General features: G+C 39.2%; 1 protein-coding gene across 7 annotated transcripts in view; it reads left to right on the top strand.

Moving 5' to 3' along the window:
- Positions 1–2,222: 2,222 nt before the first annotated feature.
- Positions 2,223–21,634, top strand: part of AP1S2 (adaptor related protein complex 1 subunit sigma 2) — a 32,126-nt gene continuing 12,714 nt past the window's right edge. For 3 of the 7 annotated variants that reach the window (XR_004409564.2, XR_004409565.2, XR_004409566.2), the window contains exons 1-5: positions 2,223–2,470; positions 3,771–3,949; positions 11,417–11,525; positions 12,447–12,584; positions 20,902–20,996. Coding sequence is in view for 4 of the 7 variants with exons in the window: in XM_033010121.2 (XP_032866012.1) it covers positions 3,771–3,949; positions 11,417–11,525; positions 12,447–12,584 (426 nt within the window). In the remaining 3 variants the exon portion in view is untranslated. Of the gene's footprint in view, positions 2,471–2,860; positions 3,019–3,770; positions 3,950–11,416; positions 11,526–12,446; positions 12,585–20,901; positions 20,997–21,634 lie in introns of those variants that run through there. The other 4 variants (XM_033010121.2, XM_033010119.2, XM_033010123.2 and 1 more) reach the window with 3 other exon arrangements.

The raw sequence follows: 21,634 nt of genomic DNA, 5'->3' as shown, positions 1-21,634 counted from the left end.
AAAAAAAAAAAAAGTCAGTGGAGATTTGAGACTTTGTCTTTATGATACTAAAATACGTAAGTTTGTTGAACCATCTGTGTAGTTTGCCTCATTTCAATCAGCTAAGCATTTGTAGAATGTGTGGTTTAATCCACATGCAGAAATATTTCACTGAGCTGGGAAGTGACAAATCATAACACAGGTCTGGTGCGACTCCTTCAGAAATTCCTTTCTGAGCTCTCATTACCATAATGATGCTAATATACTGGAAGTAGATCCCACAAGGAGAAATAAAAGTTGGTTGCTGGATTAAATAATGATTTGGAAGATCTGGAAGCACCTGAAATGTGCATGCACTCGTAACAGAGAACTCATGGGATACAGGATGCTAAATTCAAGAACAGCAAAGTGTAGACTAGGAAATAGATCGTTTATGAAAGCTTTCTGAACAAGAGGGTGTTTTAGACCATGAAATAGCCTCACAAGAAACAAGCAGTGCTGCAGTTCCTGGCAACTACTGAGGGCAAAATACTCCACTGGTAGAAGGAAAGACCCTATGAGATAACAGATCCATACACATCTGTTCCTGTGTTTGATGAAAGGCAGGTTCAAATGAGAACAGGATGGCTGCTAAACAAACATGATCTATGACAGGAACAAGCCCCTAAGAACAGCAGTTCTCACTTTCTACATGACCTCTAATATTGCAATTGCCTTATCTATTTACTTCGGTTTCATGCACATCTCCTTGTTCTCGAGTCACTTTTCATTTACAATTATAACAATGGGAAATATATCTGCAGTTTTCCTCAAGTACAATTGATTATAGCATTCCTTGAAATGCCAGAAAATTGGCTTTCCTTTCAGACCATCCCCATTTTTACACAAAAGCATTTCCAGCACTGGTTTCTGCTGCCACAGCTATTTTGTAGCCAGAAGAATAGGCTTTTTTTTTTTTTTTTTTTTTTAAGTGACAGTAATAAAAAGTAATAAAAGTGATATACATCCCAAAGTGCTTGGAGCTACTCCTTATGGAGAGGTATGGAGGGGAGCACATTCTTTTTTCCCCTCGCCCTGTCAATCACTGTGTTACATCATTAAAAGATCAGCTGGTTAATCTTTTCCAATTACTGCCACCTTCAGTGCTGGTGGGGGGGGATGATGTAGAGACCACCGGGTCCTTAAAAGATTCTTTTAAGGTGCTCCAACTTCTGCTTGAAGAGACACGTCCCTAAATTTCTTTCAACCAAAATTTCACCATGTATTTTCAGTCTACCTCCATTAGAACTAAAAAAAAAAACAAAACCAAACAAACAAAAAACACACAGAAAACCAAACCAAAACAAAACCCACCGAAATCCCTATTGTGGCACAGGAAACTTCAGCCGCACACGAGTGACAACAAAGCATTTGCGAAGCGCAACGCCGCTGAGGACACAGCGGCAGCGGCGGCTCATCCCGCGAATCTAATCACCGCTCGCAACCAAGGTGACTCAGGGGGAAAAACTCCCCGGGGAAGCGCGGTGCCTGCCGCCCGTCCCAGCTCCCCTCAGGGGGACACCCTCCCTCCCGCCCAACGGCCGCCCCCCGCGCCCCGCTGCCTCCACACCCCAACCCCGCCCCTCGCCCCCCACGCGGGGCGCGCACGTGCTCGAAGGCAACACCGCACGGCGCAGGCGCGGCCCCGCCCGGCCGCCCCGCCTCGGGGCCCGGGAGGTCGCAGGAGGAGTTTCGATCTCCGGGCGCCTGATTGACTGATGTCATTTCCCCAACTCCTTGCCGAGCCGGCCCATTGGCTGCTTGCGGGACCGCTAGCTGCCTTGCGCTCCCTGGTTGGCTGTTGCCGCGCCGGTTGCTGCCCTATCCTAATTGGAGCCACGCGGATTAGGCCCGATAACCCCGCCCCCTGCTTCAGCCCCTCCCACCGCTGCCTCCAGCTCCGCCCCCGCCGCCCTTTTCTCCCACCCATTGGTTAGCACCGCGCTTCGCTCCTCCCACACGCCGCTGCGCTGAGCTCCCCGATTAGGTAGCGAACAGCTCCTTCGGGTCCCTCCCCCCCCCCCCCCATTTCGCGCCACTGCGCACGCGCTCATCAGGCGGCCGCCCCCCCCGACGAGCTAATAAAGTTTTGGTTGGGAGGGGTGGAGGGAGTTGGGGTGGAAACGGCGGCGCCAGCGGGCCCCGCCCCCTTCACTGCCCCGCCCGGGAGCGGCGTCCGCGAGCCCCGCCCCGCCCCGCCCCGCCCCGCCCCGCCCCGACCTGCCCGAGACGAGGCGGGGGGGGAAGGCGGTGGTGGCCGTTAAGGCGCGCGCGCGCGCTCGCGCCGAGCTCGAGCCGGCGGCAGCTCCCCTCCCCTCAGTCCCGTTCGGCAGCCGCGGCGGCAGCAGCAGCAGCCGCCTGGGTAGCGGAGCCGCCGCCTCCTCCTCCTCCTCTTCTTCTTCTTCTTCTTCCTCCTCCTCTTCGTTCTCCCTCCTCACCCCCACGGGGCACGGTGAGCACAGCCGCGTGGAGACGGGCTCGCTTCCCTCACCGCGCCGGGGCGCGGAGCTCCGCCGTGGGGCGCGCCGGGACGCGGGGAGGTGTTCCCCCCGCCCCGGGTTGCAGGACCCTTCCTCTTGCAGCCCGCCCCTGGGAGCGGCCGGCGGCGTACAGACCGGCCGCGGCGAACTGGACGCAGCCCCGGCGGCAGCGCTTCCCGCTCCGCACCCCGGGCTGGGACGGGCGGCGGCTGCCCCTCGCCCGGCGGAGGGAAGGGGAGGGAGCGGTCGCGGCGGGCCCGCGCCTCCGCGGCCGCCCCTCGTCCGCGCAGCCGGCGGCGCGTCTCGGGTCGCCCGCGACCGCTCCCCCGTGGGGAGGAGCCGCGGCGGGCGGCCGGGAGCAGCGGGTGTCGTGGCGGTGGGGACGGCTCGGAGGGCTGCCCCCAACGGAGGGAGCGCCCCGGCACCGCCGGGCTTCGGAGCCGCCGCCGCCTCTTGTCTGTGCTGGCGCTGGTCGTGCTTGTCACCCGGGACCAGGCTGGGCTTTCTCATCGTATTTCACGTCTGTCATATTGCCTGGGAAACTTCCTCAGCTCAATACAACTTTGAGCAAAAAGGAGGGGGGGGGGGGGGGGGGGGGAAGCCATTTCCTTCAATGTTAGAGCTGCTGGAAAAGACGGTCGACAAGTTCCTCTTAAAATATAATTGCAACATCACTCCTTTAGAGGAAGCGAGACCGGGAACAGAGGACCGCAGGGAAAGCACTTAATCTCTACTCCTTTTGTGTAACGTGAGAAAAGACGAGGCTTTCCTATGCCGTAGGACTCTCCGTTGGGAGATTTAATGCCTTTTAAAGTATTCTGAGGTTTTTCAGAAAGATCTTAAGTGCAAATTGCTCCTGCTGTAAGGCTCTAATCCGGTGAATTGGAAATGAGTTCGGGTATTTGAGGAGACTGCTGTGCTGTTCTTTTGTCATTTTCTGTAGTAAACGCAAATGCAACCATACCCGTGCTGGACATGGTTTGTTTGAAATTTGGGTGTATTCACTTGCTACCTGGTGGTTCTGACATCTGTTTCTGAAACTTGTGTGCGCTTTCTACTATCTTTGCTTTGACTGACCTTGTTTGGCAGAATCCTTTGTATTACTAGTACTTCCAAATCTTGTGTAACATCTGCTGCTGCTATAGAAATATGGTTTGGCATGGCTGTCTTGCTTCCTGTTTGGTTCTCCTCATGGAAGTCTTTTTGGAAATGAGAGACTGATATTCTTTTTTTTTTTTTTTTTTTTTTTCCCCCCTTCTTCTAATTCAACAGATGCAGTTTATGTTGCTTTTTAGTCGCCAGGGGAAACTGAGACTCCAGAAGTGGTATGTCCCATTATCTGACAAAGAAAAGAAGAAAATCACAAGGGAACTTGTTCAAACAGTATTAGCCCGCAAACCGAAAATGTGCAGCTTCCTGGAATGGAGAGACCTGAAGATTGTCTACAAAAGGTTGTTCTGTCTCACTAACCTCATAATTGCCATACATCCCAAACAGTGTAATAAGTAGCAGGAAAATAATGAAGGCTGATTATTATGTTTTCCTTCCCCTTTTTCCCTCTGCTGGTTATGGAGAAGACTGACTTTTCCCTTGAATCTAATTTGATAACCAAGTAGGAATCATTCATGTGTGGAAAATCACTCATGCGTTTAGAAATATGCTGAAGAAAAGAAATGAGGTTTCCTTCTACTTTCATAAGGAGTGGTGGTGGTTCTTGGTTTTATGTTTAGAGTCACACAGTACATAAATGAGTACAAATATGAAGCATGCAAGATTTAATAGGTGATAAAGAAAAACTAAATTTTATAAACGTTTACCTCAGGCAGTGACTTAAATCTCCTGAAAATGTAACTTGCTTTTAAAGGCTCATAGAAATAAGGAAATAATTTCTCAGAATACCTAGAATGCCTAGTTCGGTGTTTTGTTGGGCTTTTTTTTTTTTTTGCTATGAATACAAAAGATTTTTTTTTCCTAATTGAAGAAACCATGGCTAGCTTTCTTTTGGGGGAAGTAACTGTATAATTTTCTTTGCAATAGTTTAATTTCTTAGTTGTTCCCTAGTTTAGCTTTGTGCTGATCTTTAGAATGTATTACAATGTAACGGTGTGGACATAATTTTCTCCACAAATAACAGTAATCCTAGTCCTGCTTTGGTAGGCTGTGTCTCTTCCAGCTAAAGCTGGTGCTGTGAAACCTTGAGTTGTCTCCCTTCTCTGGTTAGTTTTGAACTTCAGAAGGTTTATGCATGGTTATTTTCTCTTTGAGATGGTAAAGAATTTGTGCCCTACAATAAATACTGTTATAGTCTCTCTGCAGGTAGGACAGAGAGAACTGGAGCTGAAATTAAGAGTCTGTAACTCTTTCCCAGTGTACCAAATGGGTAGAATCAACAAGCTTTAGATGTTTTAAGTCCTGTTTTCTTGCATACATCATCACATGTAACATCATGTACATGATTGTTACCAGTTTAATGCATCCAGTTCTTTAGCACAGGGAGGAGGAAAGAGAAGGAACTATGTGTAAGGCTGTGCTTAAAGAAAGCATGCACCCTTTTTCCTTCTGCCTCTCAATTTCCTCTCAAAACTTCTTGTACGTACATGTAGATGAGCTTGCTCAAATGCTTTGTGTGCTCCCTCAAGTGATAATGCCTGCAAGTGCTATTTTAGCTGGGCTTTTATGGGACTACATCAGAAAACTCAGGCATGAGTAGGCCAGTCTGTTCCCTTCCTAGTCTGGTCTTGAACAACAGTAGCTCAGCTGGGGGTGAGTGGATTCCACATGGCTGTGTTCCTTCTGTGTCTGTTTATTGCTGTTAACAACTACTTGCTGTGTCATTTTCTGTCTAGGGAAATGGTGGATATTTGGGTATGTCTCTTTGAGTTGCTGAAAGTTGTGGTGTTCATGCATCTCATTAGTGTGCGGTGGCTCCTGTGATCAAAGAGAATGAAGAAATTTGCTGGGAGATGTATCTAGACCATTTTGGGCTGGATGTAGACTGCAGCCCATCTGCTAGACTGCTGGTGTGCACAGCTGACTGCAGTAGCTTATTTCACTGTCTGCAAACCAATCTGGCACAGTTAGCCTATGAAATTTTGTTTAAGATTAGCTTGTATCAAGCTAATGAACATCTCAAATCTTGTTTTCTTTTGCTCTTTTGCAATGTTCCGTTAGATTAAAACATCACTGGAATGACTGGGTATAAGAGGTGGTAGTTTAAATTACTGTCTCTGATAACAGTAACAGCTTTTAGGTTTGTGGGACTTTTTCCAATCATCACACTGTAATTAAAGTTGATGAGTACCAACTAGTGTGATTTCTTTGAAATGGGAAATCTGTTATAGCTCAAAAGTAGATAATCCCAAAATGACAACCACAACAGTTGAAGTTAAATACTTTCTGAAAGGTGAGTGGCTAAAAGAGAAATACACCTGCAGGAACTTTGCATCATTTGTGAAATTGCAAAAGGCGCTCTCAGTTGCTCACAGACAAAATGCTCTTCGGCATCTCTACTAAGATCGGTTCTTTTCTGATCTATTGCTGGGAAGGATCTGAACCTCCTGGTGCAAATGTTTTTCAATATAAGCTATAAAAGTGTGTGCATAGTGCTATTGTACATGTTGTGTGTGCATATTGCTATTACGAGTCTTAAATTGCTGAAATTGATATGCTGTGCTTGTTTTTAAGAGTGCATTTACTGTCAACATGTAAGAGAGAATTGACCTAGATATTGCACCTCAAAAAATGGTTGCCATTAGTGGACGTATACTCAAGGGTCTTCTTGATGTACCTTTTTTGCAAGAACAGAATGAACTCAAATGCAGAATTGGCAAGCCAGTATTTTTTGCTTCCTTCTGATACTTAACATATATCAAGAAAGCTGGACTATTTTGATTAGCCTCCTTAGCTGTGTAGCATTTCATCCTTATAAGATGCTTTCTGAATGAAACTTCAAGAAAGCAGAACTAAGTATTTTGAAATCTGTATGAACGTGTGTGACTAACTTCTATTTTCCTTGGTTTCATACATGTAGCATTGATAATCGTTGCAAAATAGGGTCAGCTGTTGCTGCTGTATTTTTTCTTTAGTGCTACACAACACAGGTGGAAATGTGCCCTGCTTTTGCCATGGTTCATGAATTGGGGTGTATGTATTCTGTAGCTGGTTTGGAAGAGAGTTTTTTAGGCTGGTAGATACCAGAAGATCAAAAGGATGTGAGCTTCTAATTTTGAGACAAATAGAGATTTGAAATGACTTGCTGGAAATAAAAGTATTTAAATACAGGAAGCGAACAACAATTGCACTTTATGAAAATAGGGAGGGAGTCCTCTGCAGACGGCTGATGAGAAACTTAGCAAACACAATGATCGCTCTTCATGTTTTGTCATTTTTAAAAACTAAATGTAGTGGTATTGGAGCAAATAGGGTAGAGGTTCATGTACCTTTCACCTTGTGGCAGAGGTGTTTTAAATGTTAACATTTCTAATTTCACTAGAAAAAGGAACTTAAGATAGGATGTGATGATTATTTCTTTTTTTAAGATCTCAGCCTGCTTACTGTTTTAGCTTCTAGCAGTATGAGTTATTTTCATTGTGTAGTATATTGCAGTCAAAATCAGAAATTGCAGAATAACTGATTTTTATCTAAATTTTACTTTGTTAGAATTTGATTAACTGAGATCATGGGATTTGGTTATTGTTGATTGGTAATTTAATTAAGGATCGTGGCTTTGCTTTTATGTGTAAGTTTGGAACTGTATTTATAGTATAAAGTTATAAAATTGTCATAGCTTGTGCTGCCCTTAATGTTGTGGCAATCATATTTTACTTAACCTATGATTATGCTTATTTTATGTTAATGTTAAAGACTTACAAAAAAAAAGTTTTAAAACTTTTTTTACCATCCCCCCCCCCCCCAAGAAACAATGAAAGCCCATTCTGCATGTAGTGTGCCCCTTAGCTCAAAGTATTGTGAACCTAAGGTGAAGTCATGTGGCTAGTAATGTGTGCCCAGCAGTTGACATGATTACTGTCTTTATGTACATCTTAGCTGCAAGTTGTATCTGTTAAAAATGTTACTATGGTGTTGATTAGGTGTCTCTGTAAAACTGACTGAATGCAGTGATTATAGTGAATTGGGTACTTGGGTTTGATTATTTTAACCTTTATACAGGACTCTTTCATGTGGCACTGGGAGGACCTCAGCATCAAGAAGCAGCAGATTTTTCTTAGAGGATTACCAGTACCAAGCTTTTGTTCATTTCTAAAACTACTGGGGGAGGAAAAGGGGGCATACCCTTGCTGAAATCAGAAACTATAAAAGAAATGCTTAACTTAAGTTGAATGTGTTATTTTTGTTGATTTCTGTATCCTTGACTGAATAGTGATTGATCAGCCTGTCCTAGAGTCTCAGAACTTCTTGTTTTATTAAAGAAATGTGCAAGTTTTTTGGAGGAGAAAAAAAAAATCTTTTTCCAAGCACAGCTTTTTAGAGATCCTGGTTTTCACTGGGTCAGCTATCACCAAACCATAGATTCTTGGGCTACCTTAAGCACCCATTTGTCTCTTAAAGGCAGCTTGGTTGTCATTTGCAGTTCAAGTCTGCTCCTGCCAAACTCTGTAAGGTTTAAATTTCTGCAATTAGGATCTTCATGCAAATTGACTTGGATGCAGATAGACTTATGGCTTGCTTGCAGCTTTACCTGATGCTAGACTTCCAGGGATGCCCTCAAGCAGATGTTTGGTCGTCTAGTAGGAGAACACCATTGAACTGGTAGGGTTTGCAAGTTACGCTCTGCCCGCAGCGCTGGGATCTCCCAGCAGTTACTGAACCTGGCTGTGAGCAGAGTAGTAGAGAACTCTGCTGAAGCGTTGCCTGCCGGTTGTGAGGCTTCCCAGTGCTGAACTATTGCAACTGCTTGAGGAGGAGGTTCATTAATTTATTTCCTATCAAAAAACCCCCTAAGGTCATCTATCTGAAGGCAGGCATTTGTATAAGTATTTATACCACCTGTGTTTCTTTTTGTGATCTTTTATTCCATATTACATTTTCAGGTGATTTTTCCAAAATGTTTTTGGTCTCTCTGGTTTTGGTCCCCTTTTTGATAAGTGGAGGATATTTATCATAAAATACTCGCATAAATGAGTATAAGCAGCTGAGTTGTGTCTGAAGATTCTGCAAATAATGTCTACTGATAAACCTCCACACACACAATTGCAATAGGAATAAAAAGGGCAGATTGTTTCTTACACCCTGCACTACCGTTTGCTTTTGTGTGGTGTGGAATACTTTACTATCAGGATTTGCCTTTTCATTGGATACATATGAAAGACAGGCTTCTGTCAGGCTCATTAGGAAGAAACAATGCTGCTGCAAAGCAGAAATCTTTTTCAGCAAAGTACAGTAATCTACTCATCTTTATATGGACATTCTGTGTGTAAGCTTTTACACTTGGCAAAACCTTTTGTTTATCTTCCGTAGACTATATGTGGAGACTGTTCTGAAGCCCTGGGCTGCAGAGAAAAAAAAAATTACAATGAACTATTGTCTTTGTGAATTTGGGTCTGAAGAAAAGTGTACCTTTGTATAATCATGCCCTTTGCAATGATGACTGATTTGTGTATACTCTTCCACTATTTGCCATGTAGGCTTATTGAATCTACATTTGTTTTCTTTTGAGTAGTGATCCATTTAGTCACTACTGCTACTTAAAAAATACTTAAAATATTCTCTGCATATAACAATAGATACCCAGGCCTCCATTTTGTTTTAAGATGCTGCTGAGTAGTGTTTGTTTCTTGGTATTCTTTTTCCAGTACTGCAGTTGGCAGAGCTTAGTGTGTAGTTACTCACTAGCTGCCAAATAAAGTCTTTGACAAGAACGTTAGGTTTTATTTTAAAATCAGGACCCTGAGACCAGACCACCTTCTGGGAAAGTATTTTGTTAGGTAGTCTCCTTATCTCCTCTGGCCCCACCCCGCCTTCCCTTAGTGGGTATTTGCATAAAAAGCTCTGTGCATCAAGAGACCCTTAAGTAATAGGGAAGAACAAAAGGACTGTCCCATGTGGGTACATTTAAAATATGAGTCAAACTTGCTTTGATAAGGTCTGCTAGTATGTGATTCAACATGTGTTTAAGCACTGTAACGGAACAGTTTAACTACACTTCAAAATCAGTGCTGCTCATCTGAATATGATGAAACGTTTGTTTAGATGGATTTGGCCTGAGTGCTGGTAATTAGTGTAAATGTGAACTAATGTGCCAAAGCTCTTTTTTTCTACGGTGAAATACGGAAACATGGAGTTTGATTTAGAAATTTCTCAGTAGATTTGAAAACATGTTGTTTCTTTATAGTATCACTTTCCAGTATTTTTTTTGAAATAATTTTATCCAAAAGATGCCTTATACAGATTGAGTCTTGCAGGCTGCTACAATGACTGCAAATGTCCTTGAAAAATTAGGGAGGCACAGACATAACAGTGTAAAATCGAAAGACCTGTGCTCAGATAGGACTTCTGACGAGCTGACAAGTGGTAGAGATGAAAGAGCAAGGGAATTAAAGTGTTAAGTGCTTCAACAGAGGCATTTTCCTCTTCCCCCTGCCCCCCCACCCCCCAATAATTTTCTGGTAGGATGTTTTTTATATAATAGTTTAAAACTTGCATACCAGTTATTCTGATTAATTGTTCATGCTGAAGCCATAGCAATTTGACTTAGCTAGAGCAGAGTAGGGGAACTTTTAGGTCATAAATGATGCCAAGTGAGTGGTTGGGAGACAAATTTGAACATACTACAAAATACAACCTTTTTTTTTTTTTTCAGGACTTCTAGCCAAAAACCCTGACAGTTTCTTTGGGGGCTTACAAAGACCCAGCTGATAAAATATGCGTAACACTTAAAAGGTGTATTGTTTCAGTGTATGGGAAACAAATATGCATCTTAAAGTTGGCGTTCACATCTGAATGACTTCTTTTTTTAAATAAGGCTGGTTACTCAGTGTTTAATGTGGCCAGTTGTCCTCTCTAAACAGGCAAACAAAAGCTGTTTCTGGTTCATATAAATAATCAGTTACAACAGGTGTTACTTGAAATCTCATTTGTGCTATGTGTGTCTGTATAGCGTATGGCTTTGGCACTTTAGAAAAGACTAAATGGGTTTTTCAGCTTTCATTCCTGTTTTGTTTTTGCATCAGCTTTTCAAAACATGACTTGAACAAGTATAAGGTAAAGCATGGTAGAATTGGATGGTCTTTTTGTTAAATTGGAACTCAAGATCATATCAGAATTCCCTGTCTTCCACAATGGAAGTGGATTGCTAGCTGATGGCCTCTCATTAGTCTGATACCAGGACAGTTGGTAGTGAGTTGCTGACTTAATAGCAATTGGGGTATATGACAGTATAGTTAGTTTTGGAGGTTTTTTTGGCATTTGTTAAATTCTCTATAAAGACCAAATCCTAATTGCTAATTCAATGCATCTTCCCCAAAGCATTTTCTATAATTTTTTAAACTCTGTGTGTGTAGCTCATGTGATAAAAATTTAAGATGGAATCTGTTGATTAGTAGACCAGTGTTTGGGTGTTACAGATAGTAGGTAAAATACCTTGCCTCAGTACTCTGCCAGGAGGCCAAAAAATGAAATACATTTTGTTTTCCAGCCATCTCTTAGGCTAATTTAATTCTGTCAGCTAAATGATGGTAAAGACTGAAGTCTTCGTTGACTCAAGGAGGCAGATCCCTATGGTACTTGCATATGTCTAGTGGTCTTTCAGCCATTCTTTGGCAGAACTTGCATGGATGTTGATTTAGAGTAACAGTATGCTAAACCTGAGCATGAAGGACTACTGGGAACGTAGTACATCTCAAGTGCATTAATTTTGCTTATGTTCTTATGCTAACATCAGGATTATTTTGTTACTACAGGTATGCAAGCCTCTATTTCTGCTGTGCTATTGAAGATCAGGACAATGAACTAATAACTCTGGAAATCATTCATCGCTATGTAGAACTTCTTGACAAGTATTTTGGCAGTGTAAGTTAGTAATTTCTTTTTAATTTTTATAGATTCACAGTCTCTTTATATTATGTCACTTTTAAAAAACATAATCAACTAGCTGTTGTAAAGGTGCATCTAGCACATTTTATGTTTCTTGCTTGGCCAAACTAAACTGATGTTTGCCTACATAACTGTTAAAATACAAAAATAAATTATTAATTTGGGAGAAGAACTGTTATTAATCTGGTGTTAATTGCCTGCATTTATTTCATTTTGTAGTAGTCTCACTTGAGGTCTCTTATCCTTAGCTTTCTGTCCAGGCACTCAGCTTTCTTTCTCCCTGACACTGCACTAGCATGTGAGCACTTCTTACATCTGTTTCTGAAGGAGGCAGTTGGTTGTGAACTAGCAGAAGTGGTAAGGAAAGAAAAGACAGACATCTGCTTACCCAGATAGCAAACACAAACTGTAGTAATGTACATTAGCACTCTTGGAAAAACTGCTGCTCTTCCTTTTACCTTCCTAGTCCTTCTGACTAGGAAATGCACAGGATGAATAAGACGTTTGAGATGATTGTGTTTCAACATTTTTCTACAAGATTGCATGATCTGCTTTTGGATACTGCAGGCAAGAGCAAAACTTCTACAGGGATATTCTCTTGCCTTATGAAGAGCCACACCATACTGACACTTGTGAATTGAACTCTTTCTAACAATGAGAATATTTTTCAAAGAGGTTGCTGTAACTGTTTAACTCCAAAAAAAAAAATTAACTTATTTTTTTCCTCGGAGGGCTTGATTTTTTTCTTGCCCAATTTCTTAGAACGTTATAGCCTGAGGCAAACATCTTGATTTGGTGAGGTTTGCTGAAGCTGTTAGCAAGTTAAGTTTTGTGAGAGGATATACCTCAACAGATAGTATTCTCCCTTTTTGCAATAATGTTTGATGTTCTTTTTAGGTATGTGAACTTGATATCATCTTCAATTTTGAAAAAGCCTATTTCATTCTGGATGAGTTCCTTTTAGGAGGGGAAGTTCAGGAGACTTCCAAGAAAAATGTTCTCAAAGCCATTGAACAGGCAGATCTTTTACAGGAGGTAAGCAAATTCAACTTCTCTGGCCAAAGTATCAGCATGGTAGGCTGTGACTCTAAAAAGCTTCTATTTCTCTAAGCTTTCAGAAGGTGCTTTTTGGCATGCTTTGCATATAGTTTCTAGTTAGTTGTCCTAATTGTGCAATATGATATCTTCTCTTTCATTTTGTTTGGCATGTATATATTGTAACCTACTGTGATTTTGCATTTTGCTAGAAATGCAAGTGGCTGTTTATGTGTATACTTAATTATAGTTCATGCTGGTTTAACTTAGATTTGTTCACGTGTCTTTCATTTCTTCTACTAATCAACATTAGTTTTTTGCCATACTTGATGCATGTTCACTTCTTTACTGTTTCATTGCTCAAATCCAGAAGCTTGACTCTCTGAGATTCATTCAGGTAGAGTTCTTATTCTAAAGACCTGCCTTTCTGCTATAGGTTACTCTGGAACATTTCTGTCTTTTGAGTTGACAAAGCAGTAATAGTAGTATCTTAGAAACATACCTAATCAAATATAAGAACATTTGTTTTTTAACTTTGAATGCTTTTGTTGTTAGTTACTAACTTTGAAGACAGATTGCATCTCTACTATTTTTCTTTGGAAAACATTTGATGGGGAGGGGTTCAATGGTATAGAAAAACTTAGTATAATTTCCCCATGTTTCTCCATCCTAAGCTGTTGTTTTGGGTTTGTGTTTGGTTGTGTTTTTTTTTTTTTTTTTGGGGGGGGGTGCGGGTGCCCACTGTTTGTGGGTTTTTGTTCTTTTTTACTGAATTGCTGTAGTCTTGAGGTCACTGTTAAGGTCCTTGAATGTCTAAATGGAAGTCACAAAATTCCAGTGTGCTGGAGGGGAGTCATCTGTCTTGTGTGCAAGTCAGTAGAACGTATGGTTTAACAGGGATGATGAAGCTTAATTTTTTTTAAATTTAATGAAGTTCACTAGTAAGTTTCTATATACGTGTAAGCTCTTCTATTTTTTTTTTCCCCTTGTGAACCTTCAATTTGTGATTTCATCCTGTGAGTTAATTGCTTAATTCTCATAAGCATTCTGTTTTGCACTTGGTGCCCTTTTTTTTTATTGAATGTGGTCGTAATAGGATGGGGAAACACATAATATTCTTCACCCTTATAGCTGTGTTTGTAATCCTTTGAGTACAGGCAAATCCACACCACATTAAAGTTCTTGTCTGTCAGCAGCTAGTTAGTGTCATGAACAAGGTCAGCCATTACACCCAGATTTGCTACCCTGTTTTTCTAGGAAGGAAATACAGGTACATATTTACTGCTTGTGTTCTGATGCAGTTTTTGTTGAGCCCTCTATTACTCTTAGCAGTTATTTTAACCAGAAGTCCTGTTCACAAAGGAGGGAGAAGGGTTGGAGGGGAGAAATAAACCGGTTATTCTCCTAAAATCTTTAGTTCCTCTTTATACGAAAACAGATCTAACAGACTAATTATCTATTCCAGTCTATCTCCTGCAAATGCTGTTAATTATACATAAAAGACGATTACTGTTTTTTTTTTCTCGTTTTCACTGGTTTCGAATTTTATTTTCACCATTTTCTTGGGGCTCTTCTAAAGCAAAAATGCATTCTACCTCTAGGAATTACTGATTTTCTATCTAAACAATTAGCATTCTCTTTTACACTTACTATAATTTCAAGTAAAAAATTTTATGCAAAAGGAAGTATCACTTTTTCAATGGGAGATTCTACCCTTGTCCTGATAGCTTTGCTCTGGTTACTGTTTCTTTCCCCATCTCCATGAGATTTTCTGTTCTGTCAAGGTTTATTAAATCTTTTCTCATTAAATTGGAATGTAACAGTTTATCACCGCACCACTTAAGTCTTATGTTTGATTTTTGTTTTTCATTCTTAGTTATATTGACTGTTGATCAAGCATAAAACTACTCCATATATCTGATTTTTAGTTTATAAAACCTAGAGAAGTCTTATTCATATTTAAATTGAGCTTTCAATAAAGTTGGACTCTTTCCGCAGAGGTTTGTTTCTGTATCAACTGCTGCTATATGCATGCTGAGTCTGATGAAGAGGTTGTTAAAATAATAGTTTGTCACAACTGGATACTTTTTGATACTTCTAGTTAATTTCTGCTTCCCGGAATACTTCAAAGATACTGGAATGAAATGTCGTGTGGTTCCAAATGCAAACCATTTATAACAGGGTTGTGTGTTTGTTTTTGACCATGTCAGATTCTAATTATGTACAACAAAGGGACTTTTATTTGGCCCTGAATACTCATATTGCCTAATTTAAAAATTATTAATCAGCGTTGAATACACAACATTATTAATTAGTAATGTTACATACATTAATGTATGAAGTGCCTTAAAGATTAAAAGCTGCGCAGAATACTTGTACAAAGGAAAATCATTACAAATACATTCAGGGGCTATTTGTGTGATGTTAAAATATGCAGAGGCATAAATTGCTGAATAGTGAAATAGTTCTTAATAGTCTTGCCTACTTGTATTTTCAGTGGCAGTTTTCCAGGATGTGCTTCTGTTTCTGAGCACCTACTTCAGTTTGTCATTAATTTCTTGGTGCTGTGCAGTCTACCTATGTGAACTTTTTAAGCCTTTTTCACCTTCACTTTCTTGTTAGCTCTTCAATAATGTCCTCGGTTCAAATATTCATTCCCTACACCACCACCACCATTTATTACCAGCTGATAAATTACCAATAGTCAGTTGTCAATCCAGGCTGTGTTAACCATATGAATGGTAGTAAAATTTAATTATTCCAGCGCTTCCATGCTTCCTTGTAAATCTATTGCTAGAAAGACTTCTATTCAAAAGAATGCTGTCATGTGTTTTGTTTGATAATTTTGTATCTTGTATGTTATAGAAATTGTAAATACTTAACTAGTGATTACAAAGGCATGAATTTCTGAAAAGGTGCTTTTTTGCTTGTATGAACAACTCAATTATACTGAGAGAAGAAAGTTGGCAGATGCAGTATGTTGTTGCATGAGTTATGTGGTGTGTGGAACAGCTAAAAATCCTGTGCATGATTTCATGATACTTAAATTTTTTAATGCATGAAACTAGCACCAAAAGATGTTCTATGCAAAAGAGAGGATCTGATTTTTTTCACTGAAGTCTAACTGATATGTTTTTATTTCATGGTCCAGGTAATTCAGTATGGTGCTTGGAAGTTCATGGTCATTTACTGTGCTAAAACACTAAAATCAAGGAGATAATTCTAATATTTAAAACAGGCAGTTAGGTATATATTTACAAGCAAATCTATACAGACTTGCTTATCTTCATTTGAAGTAGAACAAAGCTCTTAAACATTGGCTTCGAGTGAAAATTCCTTTTGTTATCTATCCTATGTAACTTTTATAAAAGTATTTTGGAAATTATGCCCATTTTGTCCACCATTATTCTTTTGTAGGGTATGTATATATTTTAGTAGTTGATTGCAGAATATCTAAAATACTTTAAAATATATATTTTTTAAAAGAGGTATCTCAATAAAAAGGCCAGTGGATCTACTGACAAATCACACTTGTTTGGTTTCATCTCTATTGTAGTAATGATCAAAAATCTAAAAGCTATGTGAATGTTTTTTTCTTAGGCTCTTGCAATTTGGCCTCAGGTAGTATTTACTAGTCCTTCCCCGTGAAGAATAACAGACATGCTATCAATTAACCTTATTTTCCTCGCTATTTCAAGCCCTCATCTGTTCTTATATCCAGAAGGGTGCTTAAATTGTTGCTGTCAGTTGACTTGTAGAATTAAGCCTTTAGTTCTCGAATGAGCATCTTTGGCTGGAAATGAAAATTTGGTGAATTTCCTGCATGTGCCATGACATTTTTTTTCTTGGAGATGAAATGTGCTGATTGGAAACTGTAGGCTGAAGGTATGCGTAATAGTGGAGAGATGGTATTAGGCTGTCCTTGAGATATGACAAAATAAAGGAATGTTAGCATTAGCAATGACAAAAGAAAATCCCTGCAGCCTGGAGTGGGTGGAAGTATAAGGGGTTTTGTCTGGTTTAGCACCTGTTTCTTACTAGTGTCCGAAGAAACTTACCTAATTAATGCAATTAATTCAGTCTTCAATTAATGTTAGCTCTTAAATACAGACTACTGAAACAGACTGCCTTCCTAAGTTGGCAGTGACATTATTTGCCTTGGCTATACCTGTATTCCTCTCGCTGTGAAACAAGAATGAATAATGAGGTCTTCATTGTAATGGAGATCTGACTTGATTGCTGTCTGTACTTCTGACTCAGTTTCAGGTAGTCAGTTTAGTTGGTCGGTTTAAGAATGCACTTCTTAAAACGAGTATGTGCTGATTTCAGGCACACATAATGATCTGTAGTTACAATTTAAAGGTATGTATGGGGAGCTTTGAGAGTTACTGTGAATGAAAAAGGGGTGTGTTGTCAGTTCATTATTTAAGGATTAGGAAATAACTTCGATCTTTGTGGATTTGGAATCCCTCCCAATTTGTAGAAGATATAGTAAGTTGTGGTAGTGTTTTGGTAACTGCTGCTTTTGTAAAATGCATTTCAGACTTCAGTCCCTGAAGGATGTTGTATTTGTAGCAGGATAGAGGTTATAATGCAGTTAGATTGTTTGATCTTTTGATTCAAGTATGAAGTGTATGCCTTGTCCATTTATATTGAAGGTATTGACTCTACACTGATCAAAAATAAAGTGAACTTCTTTAGCGCATTGGCTCTAGACATTATTTAAGAAGCCAGAATGAATCTATTTCTGGTTTTATGGGATAGGTAGAGTCTATACAAATGCAGAATAAGTAAGTCCAATTTGGGAACATGCATTCAACATAATTACTTTATTTTGGAGGTGTTGCATGCTTTCTTAATTGTGTAGGTGCTTTTTAAGTAGTAGGTGAGAACGCATGCATGTAGAAATGTCTTTTTGTAAGATACTTTGAGTGTGAGGTTCCCGCCCCCCCCCCTTCCCCGATCTTGGGAATAAAAAGTTGAATTGCTTGTTCTTAGACTGGCATAGTTTGTCACAAAACATATTACTCAAAACCAAGATAAAGCATATTGGGCCTAAGAGAAGAGGTCAGTTGCTTTTGTGTTAATTTTTCCATATTAGTTGAACAGATGGTTATTTTTGAATGAAGTAGGCCTTGTATACTTGCTTGACAACAGTGGTGCTATATAACATTGTATGTAATATGCTTCACTTTGGAAGACTTTATTTGCACCTTGTCTTAGGAAAATTTGTTGTTCAGTTATGATATGGGTTATTCTTGTGGTTATAAAAGTTACACTGCTGCTTACATTAAGCATTCGAGTGGGGAGCAAGGAGATTACTAAAGTTACTAAGTATTTGGTTGTGTGGAACTGTGCAAATAGGGTATTTCCAAATGTGTCAGTTTGAAGCCTTGTCATGCTATCGTCTATTCTTTGTGTATGTTTGTGTTAATTACTTTGCACTTTGTAGCATTCTGTTCAAGTAAAAAGTGACTTAAAATATTTATAGAACTGCATTTCTGACTTAATATATATAAATATATGGCTGTCTTGCCTGTTATTGATTGTACTGTAGACTATTGAGTTTATAAAGTCACTGATTAGACCTGCCAATGGTTTTCTAAGAAGTCATCATAGCTTCATAAATACCTAATACAAATTCAGCTGGATTTTAGATGGAATGAGCTGTAAGAATACACTTAATCAGGAATCGTAGTAACGTTACTTCAGCTTTGGGACAAACCTCTGAAGACAACTAGCTGTAAATTTAATAGTAGACAGGTCTGTAAACCTTAATATCAAAGGTGTTTCCATATTTTTAATAGATATTTTTGAACTGTCCTCCTTGTACTGTGGAGTAGGCGCTCCCGCAAATACTTACCAAATCATAGTCTTCTGTTTAAAGCAATATAAATTGGTCCAGAAAATTAATAGTAGAACCTCAATCTTTGTTTTACTCTCAAGTAGGAGTGGGGGGAGGGGAAGCTAACCTTTTTAGATTTAAATGTCATCTTGAAAAAGTGGCATTGAATATCCAGGAAGTTCCTGTATGATACTTCACCCCTTTCCTAGTCTCAGAATGCCTTTTTTTTTTTTTTTTTTCTGGTAACGTAAATATTTTACTGGTCTGTATGTGAGTCTTCCGATTCTTTTTGGAAAAATGCAGATCAGTATCCTAATGCTCTTTGTGAAGTTTCTTGCTTTTCTGGATATGTCATGATGCTTAGGACTTAACCATAGATTTGCAGGCTGTGATTTCTAAATGCTTTAGAAATCCAGTTGCCTTTCCAGGAACATGATGTCAAATCTTAATCTATTCTTGGCTTTATGAATTGAAGATGATAGAAAGCAGTCCACTTTTTACCTCATCAGTGTTCATTCAGCCCTTTAAAATACCATTTTAGTAAATCTGTCTCCATAATATTGTTTTTTTCCTGCTCTGTGTGTATGCATGTAAGATGTGAGTAATCTTATTCTATTAAAGAAATCAAAATGCTGATTAGAAGTTCTTAAGATTCAGTAAGTTGTGAGGAAGGAGTCTTCCATATAAGTATTAAGTATGCATTCAGTCAGCTTTGCAAATTGAAACATTAGGAAGTTTCAGTTATAAGACAAACTAGCATAAGCGAAGTCCTTGCTGTCTGATAACTATTCAGTGCTCTCTCTGATGTGAATTCCAATACCAAACAACATCCACTATGCAAAACTACTTATGAAGTTGATCATTCGTTGATACCAGCAATTCTTGTAGAACTGCTAAGGGTATATTAACAGTACACCAAATTCCTCAGAGATTATTTTTCTGTTAAGGGTATATTTATCATCCGTACACAGAACTGATAGATTTTTCTCCAGTGATATTCTTCTGTTGCTGTTTGTAGAAGCACAGTGTCAGGGTGATACAATGAAAATATTAGCACTGCTGCATATGCCATAGCTGTTTTCAGGAGCTTGATCATGTGCTTTTGGTCAATAAACGTAATAAATTCAATGAACAATTGCAGAAGACTGCTTGACAGTAAGGAGTATCTTATCTTCAACATTATATGCTCTTTCTGAATGAGCACATTAATCTGCATTTTAATAGAACATGTTCCCTGAATTTGGCTGAATGCTGAAAAGAGCAATGTTAATGTTTGGACTGTGAGATAGTGAGCAGAAAATTCCATTTTTACTCTGGGGTCTGAGAATTGCCTGAGATGATGCGTCATGTTGCAGTGCTACAACCCTTTCCTAAAATTCTCACTACCTGTGAAGATGGTTTTAGAGCGCCACAGAATAGTAGGTGAAAAGAATATGAATGTCCCCAGGAGGCATCCCATTGTGTTCAGGTCTTAGATTCTCATTTCTTTGTGGTCTTATCTGTGCGTTGTACAGATGTCAGGCACGTTGCTGGTATGTGTTTTGGGGCTTTTATTTATTATTTTTAAGGGAGAAGCTATATTTTTATGTTGCCAAGCTATCTAGCAACAGTAGTAGTTCTGGTGATGGATATCAAGATGAATTAAAAGTGTATATATTTTAAACTTTACACTGAAAATTTTATTTTAAAAATACAAAGAAAAAAAGTCTGAGAAGACCTCTTGTTCACAATTCTGTGAGAAATGTAGGTTCGTTTAGTTAACGGATGGATACTTTTTTTTGCTTTATCACATACAGCTCAAGTAATGATGACTTCATCGTAAATATGATTAGCTCTTGAATTAGTGTTTAAATTACTTCAGGGATGGTAGGTAGATAAGTTAAATAAAATTCTTCCCTTCATAGAATTAACCTTACTTTAGTATCAATATTAGTAACAATACTGTGTGAAACTTAGTCACTGAATTAAATATGTAAATTTGGTATCATTCTGGTTTATTATGTTCTCAATCTGTTGTAGTAATGAATAACTGATTTTAAGTTATCTTTAAAAAAAAACAACTCGAATTAATGTTCCCTCAAGCACAGGTGAGGCTTTCTAAACAACTCTCTAGAACTTACTATTTTAAGGTACTAATATACTTTATCTTGTTAAGAAATTAAAAATAAGAGGTCTACTTGCAGTCTTCGAACAGATGTTTTTTACTGCTGTATTTCTGTTGTTTTCTTTCTTAACAGTGGACTTGTGAGACCTAGTAAATTTGTATTAACTTAAAGAGTAACAATAGCTGAAATACATTTAAGTGAAATAACTGAATTTATTTTTGTATATAGCTTAGAATATTTTCTAACTTTTGTTTTAAATTGAAATAAGTTGTAAATAATTGGGTGGGTGTTGGCATTTGTTTTTGTTTTGTTTTTAATTAAGTAGTTGGTATTACATTTTCACTGCTGCTTGATTTTGTGTTTGTAGAGCCAGAATGAAGACTGGGGAGGTTTGTCTGAGGATATCTTATGATTAAGAGCAATCTAAGGCATTAGCCCTTTTGACCCCCATCTAAATGATTGGTAACTACCAAGTTTACCATTTTGGTGGCATGGATTAAATGGGTGCTATGCAAAGACGGCTGCACGTGTAATTAAGTCCTTGCAAGGGTAACCAGAAAATGGGTGATGGGCTTAACTTTCTGCAACACTTGCATGATGGTCTTTGAAGAGTGCTTTGAGTGTTCCCTTTTATTTTCCTTTTTTGTACTAACCGCATCAACTTGAAGTGTCTGACTTCTACTAGCTTTCTTTGGTGTTGATAATTAAGTGGGATAATGCAAGTTAGAGAAATGGATACCAAAACTAATAACTAAACAGATGTTTGGCTTTGTTTACTTACAATCAACCCATGTAAATGTGTATTTACTGGGAAATGAGCTGTTTACATCTGCTGTGCAAAGAAAATGGGCCTTAAAAAAACTGGGTGCTGCTGCAATTGACTGTATATCAAGTGCCGGATGCTGCATGACAGAACAAGCTTATTTGCATATATAGTGCATTGCAACATATTTTTGTCCAAAGCATAAGTGGAATACATTGTGGCAGTCCTACTAATAAAGGTAAGATTTTATTTTACATAAGGCAATTTTAAAACACACATGAAAATGATTAGCTGGAGAAAACTTAATTAGTCTGCTGCTTATTTGATACCAAGATAA

Source organism: Tyto alba, unplaced genomic scaffold, assembly GCF_018691265.1.
Source record: "Tyto alba isolate M040663 unplaced genomic scaffold, T.alba_DEE_v4.0 Super-Scaffold_14, whole genome shotgun sequence".
Lineage (NCBI taxonomy): Eukaryota > Metazoa > Chordata > Aves > Strigiformes > Tytonidae > Tyto > Tyto alba.
Note: the sequence above shows the minus strand (reverse complement) of the source record. Positions and strands in the feature narration are given on the sequence as shown.